Source organism: Nansenia antarctica (assembly GCF_963989245.1).
Source record: "Nansenia antarctica genome assembly, chromosome: 10".
Taxonomy (NCBI): domain Eukaryota; kingdom Metazoa; phylum Chordata; class Actinopteri; order Argentiniformes; family Microstomatidae; genus Nansenia; species Nansenia antarctica.
Window position 1 is genome coordinate 12046563 of NC_137680.1, and position 5000 is coordinate 12051562.

The 5000-nt window shown below is 49.4% G+C and overlaps 1 protein-coding gene across 1 annotated transcript in view; it reads right to left on the bottom strand.

Annotated features, from left to right (window-relative positions):
* Positions 1–83: 83 nt before the first annotated feature.
* tgfb2 (transforming growth factor, beta 2) overlaps positions 84–5000 on the bottom strand; it is a gene marked incomplete at both ends in the record, with an annotated part of 19378 nt that continues 14461 nt past the window's right edge. The window contains 6 exons of the mRNA XM_080540350.1: positions 84–242; positions 758–911; positions 1350–1524; positions 2112–2222; positions 2369–2501; positions 4857–5000. The exon at positions 4857–5000 is cut by the window's right edge and continues 20 nt beyond it. Of these exons, the coding sequence (XP_080396476.1) occupies positions 84–242; positions 758–911; positions 1350–1524; positions 2112–2222; positions 2369–2501; positions 4857–5000 (876 nt within the window). The remainder of the gene's footprint in view (positions 243–757; positions 912–1349; positions 1525–2111; positions 2223–2368; positions 2502–4856) is intronic.

Sequence of the window (5000 nt, forward strand, 5' to 3'; positions counted from 1 at the left end):
TGTGTGTCAGTAAATGTATGTGTGTGTGTATGTGTGTGTGTGTGTGTGTGTGTGTGCGCATGTCAGTTGTCTTGTAACAGTTCCTAGCTGCACTTGCAGGACTTGACGATCATGTTGGAGAGCTGTTCTATCTTGGGGGTCTTGCCGATGTAGTAGAGGATGGTGAGGGGCTCCAGGTCCTGGGACACACAGCAGGGTGACGCAGAGGCCTCTGGGTTGATGGTGTTGTACAGGCCCAAGACCTGAGTGGCAACAACACAGAGAGGGGACAGGAGTGAGACCACCTGTATGTAGCAGGACTCCCACCACTACCAGGGGGCAGATCTCGGAGGACGAATCGGAGGACGGTATAATAATTAATAATTTTGCCATTTAGCAGACGCTTTTATCCAAAGCGACTTACAATTACGAATTACAGGGACATTCCCCCTGGAGTAACTGAGGGCTAAGTGCCTTACCCAAGGGCACACTAGTAGTGGTGTGGCTTCAGGCGGGATTTGAACTCACAACCTTCCGATCCCAAGTCCAACTCACTATCCACTAGACCACCACTACCCTACGGTATCATACACAGAAGCCCGTCCTCCGAGTTCCACCTCCACCCGCCTCCACCTGCCACTACGACATGCTAAAGTCACATAAGAGGAGGTTGCTTTCAGTGTGTTCGATCTTAATGTACCACAGTTATGGAATGCCCTACCATGTGAAAGCTCGTAGTTCGTCTTTGTTTTAATTGACCCTTTGACTACTCTCTTACCTTGGAATGCTGGGTGTCAGCGCTCCAGAGGTAGGGACAGGCCCCAGCACAGAAGTTAGCATTGTAGCCCTTGGGCTCATGGATCCACCTCCAGCCCAGGTCCTTCTTGAAGTCGATGTAGAGTGATCGCAAACAGCAGTTGTCCTGGACATTCCTGTGGTGGAGAGTTAGGAGTTTAGGGAGGATTATGGACAAGCAAGAATGTGTGATGGAGTATGTAAAGAGTAAGTGTGTATGTGCATGGCAATAAACTGTACATGACTAGGTGTAAGTAGTTGTATGGGAGTTCTGCAGTAAGTCAAAGTGACTGTATGTGTATGTGTGTGTGTGTGTAAGAGTGATCTTGTGTCTGTGTGTGTGTATGTGTGGGTGTAAGAGTGATTTTGTGTGTGTGTGTGTGTGTATGTGTGTCCGTCTGTGTGCGTGTTTGTGTGTGTATGTGTGTATGTCAGTGTGTGTGTGTGTGTGTGTGTGTGTGTGTGCGTGCGCATGTGTGTGTGTGTACAGTCTGTGTTTATATGTGTGATTGTTGACCTCCAGTCAGCAAAGAAAGGGTCATTCAGCGGGGTGGTGCCGGGGTCAGATCCAGTACCTGGAGCAGAAGGCGGCGTCCAGGGCTCGTTTGGATCGGTGGCTCTTGTGTTGGGACTGGGACTCCAGGCGGTAGGAGGGCAGCAACATCATCAGCAGGTGGGGAGACTGAGCGCTGTGGCGTCGCTTCTTAAACACCTTCAGGTCCCCGCCGTGGAGGAAGCTGTCATCAATACCTGTCAACCCCCAAACCCATACCATCAATACTCATGATACGTAATTTTTTCTGAGTGGGGCAGTCCCACTCATATCTTTATTTTTAATGACAGATATAGTAGAGATTATGACAGGAAGGGTGGGAGAGAAGGAGAGAGAAGGGATGACATGCAGGATATGTCCGCGGCTGGAATCGAACCGGGAGCCCTGCGGTACATGGTCAACGCTTAATCCACTACGCCACCTAAGCGCCCCCCATTATACGCATTTTATCATATGATCATCTATACCTGTCTATCATACGGTATCTATACCTTTAGTGGAGGCTGGCGGAAGTAGAAATCGGAGGATGGGCTCATTGTAGTAATACATGGAATCTGATTTTTACTTCCACCAGCCTCCACCGATATACACGTCATAATACCTGTCTATCATATCGTGTGCCATCAAAAGCAAAACGAATACAAAACTAAAAACTAGTCACAAAGCATAGCACACAAATTGCTATTAGATCACATGTCGATCACATGCAAGATGGTAAATCTCATGTAAGAACCGTATATATCTTTCAACACCTGCCACACAGAGATACTTGTCTCAGACTTACCAGCAAAACGTGCTTCCAGCTCCTCACTCTTGTTGGGGATGATGTAATTGTTTGACGGCACAAACGTGCAGCACGGACAGTGCAAACTGATCTTGAATCCACTGTTTCTGTCTGGGGGGAGGTGGGTGAAGGGAAGAGATGACTGCTAATCAACACCGGAGCAATGTGATGTCAAAGTATATATACACAGTACATATACATAAACATGAAGTGTATACTGTATATAGGCTTATATCTATGGTGAAAACGCCCTTTACCTCTGTGAAGCAACCATTCGCTGACTGCCTCTGTGACATCAAAAGACAGCCACTCCCCCTCTGTGCGCGTTCGGACCACCTTGCTGTCGATGTAGCGCTGCGTCGGGGACGTCAGGTCTTTGTGACCCAGAATCTGTGGAAACACAACAACCACCCGTGACTACTGGTGGGGCGTTCGAAGACGGGCCACCCGCTCACCAACCCAAACGTCTACCACTGTGGAACCCGAAGACCATTGTTTGTGGTCTGAGGAGGACATTTTGGGATAATAACAAGCGTCCAGGAAAGTTGACTCATCACGCCAGCATGGCTGCAAGCCGCCTCCGCCACATCTGCATGCTTGACCCAGTTTCTCTATAAGTGAACAACTTATAGACTGAAATTCCTTCCAACTATCTCAGGGCTCACTCCTAGCTCAATTATTTGGGTCTGGTACTGCCCCCCCCCCCCCCCCATCTCCCGTCTCCCGGACTGCTCTCCCCTCCCTGATCGATTGCCCAGGTCTGGCAGGAGCTGGGGGTAAAGGAGGGAGCTGAGGGAGAAAGGGGGAAGAGGAGGAGGAGGAGGAGGAGGAGGAGAGGAGGGAGAGTAGTGGAGCGGGAGGAAACAGATGCTGGACAGAGTGCTGTTATTCTGCTGTCCTTCATAACCGTGTGTTTACATTGGCCCATCGCTCCCTTAATGTGTAAAACACTGGTGCTGCTGTGACTACACAGAGACCTGCTGCTGCTATAGGACTAATGTGGGAAACCTGAGGAAGAGAAGGAGAGAGAGAGGCAGAGGCAGAGGGAATGGTGGGAGAGACGGAGAGGGTAAGAGAAAGGCAAGAGAGAGGCAGAGGGGAAGGAGAGAAAGAAGTCCAATTGTTCTCCAGTCCAGTCCAATTGTTCTCCTCCCTCCCTCCCTCTCTCCCAACCTCCATCCCTCCCTACCCGCCTCCCTCTTCTCAGTTTGACAGGCATCTTGGAGATATCAGAATAGAGACAGAGAGAGAGAGAGAGAGAGAGAAAGAGAGAAAGAGAGAGAGAGAGAAGGAGAGCACGGGATAGAGAAAAAGAAAATAAGATGACACTGGAAGAGGGGAAGGAAAGAGGTTGTGAACAAGTGGTGTGTCCGGTTCAATCAAATACACAAGAAAGTACACTAGAAACTGACCCTCTAGCCCTTAGGTTAAGAGAAGCCGAGAGGGAGCTTGTCTCTCTATCTGAAAAATACCTTCCATCCTTACGGGAGGGCTCCGTTCCCCTCCATACCTAATAAATAACATCATGTGTCATAATATAGCATAATAATAATGTGTGGTATATACAGTGCAAAGTGTGATTTTCGGGTGTGTCTTGCAGTACGTATGTGGGTAGGACAGGATGATGTACAGTATAGCGGTGGGGTTATCGGTTCATCTCCGGCTGAGAAATGTTCCCCTCCTTTGTACTCTTCTCCACCATCCAGCCTCACCAGCCTCCATCGCCGTGTTTGCGTGAGAAAAATCCCCTCGTTTAGACCTGTGTTTAGACCACCTGTCATCCCGCCGCCTGGACGTAAACACTCCCTGTGAACGAGCTAGCACGTGTGTGTGTGGTTGTGTGCGTGTTTGTGTGAGTGTGTGTGTGTGTGTGTGTGTGTGTGTCTGGTTGTGTGTGTTAGTTTGTGTGTGAGTGTGTGTGTGGTTGTGTGTGTGTTAGTTTGTGTGTGTGTGTGTGTGTGTGTGGTTGTGGTTGTGTGTGTGTTAGTTTGTGTGTGTGTGTGTGTGTGTGTGTGTGTGTGTGTGTGTGTGTGTGTGTGTTCTGGGGCGTGCAGCCCAATGATCCGGGGCGGGCAGACGGACAGCCTGGGTGGGTATAGAAGCAGGGAGCAGCCCCCGCACAGAGACTGAATCACTCCCTTGCATTCTATGCTCTGATCTACTCTCACAAATAACCCTGGTTTGATCTACCCTCACAAATGACTCTGGTTTGATCTCTGTGTGTGTGTGTCTGTGTGTGTGTGTGTGTGTGTGTGTGTGTGTGTCTGTGTGTCTGCGCACGTGTGTGTGTCTGTTCCCTTTTACATATACAATATCATATGATAATTTAGCAGATCTATTTCACATTGTCTTGTGTCTTAAGCTTTAGTGAACGCTCTAGCCTGAGTCAATAGACAGTCAGTGGAGATCATGAGGCCTTGTCCAGGTCAGAGACAGTCAGAGATCAGAGGAGAGGTTTAAGACCCTGTTTGAATACATTAGAGATGCCTCATTCCCTCTTTCTTCACGTGTCGTAACACCTGATCTAATGTAATGAGGATGAGCCGAAGCACGATTCACACTGCGTTGCTTTCACCAACCAAGTCATTATCAGCTCAGTCATTTCTTCAAGGCGGGGAGGATTTCAAACAGCCTTCCTTCGGTAAAGCTTCATGACGTGGGACTCGATAGTAGAATGAGGAATGGAGGACAGAGAGAAGAGGCCTTCCTCTGAGAATACAGGGGCATCTCAGAGGGGAGGAGTACCTGGTAGAGCTCGATGCGCTGCTCGGAGACGCGGGCCTTGGGGTTCTGAAGCCTGAAGACCCGGAGCTCCGCCTTCACCAGGTTGGAGGCGTTCTTCTCCATGGACGACACGTCGAAGGTCAGCCGCCTGAAGTACGGGTTGTA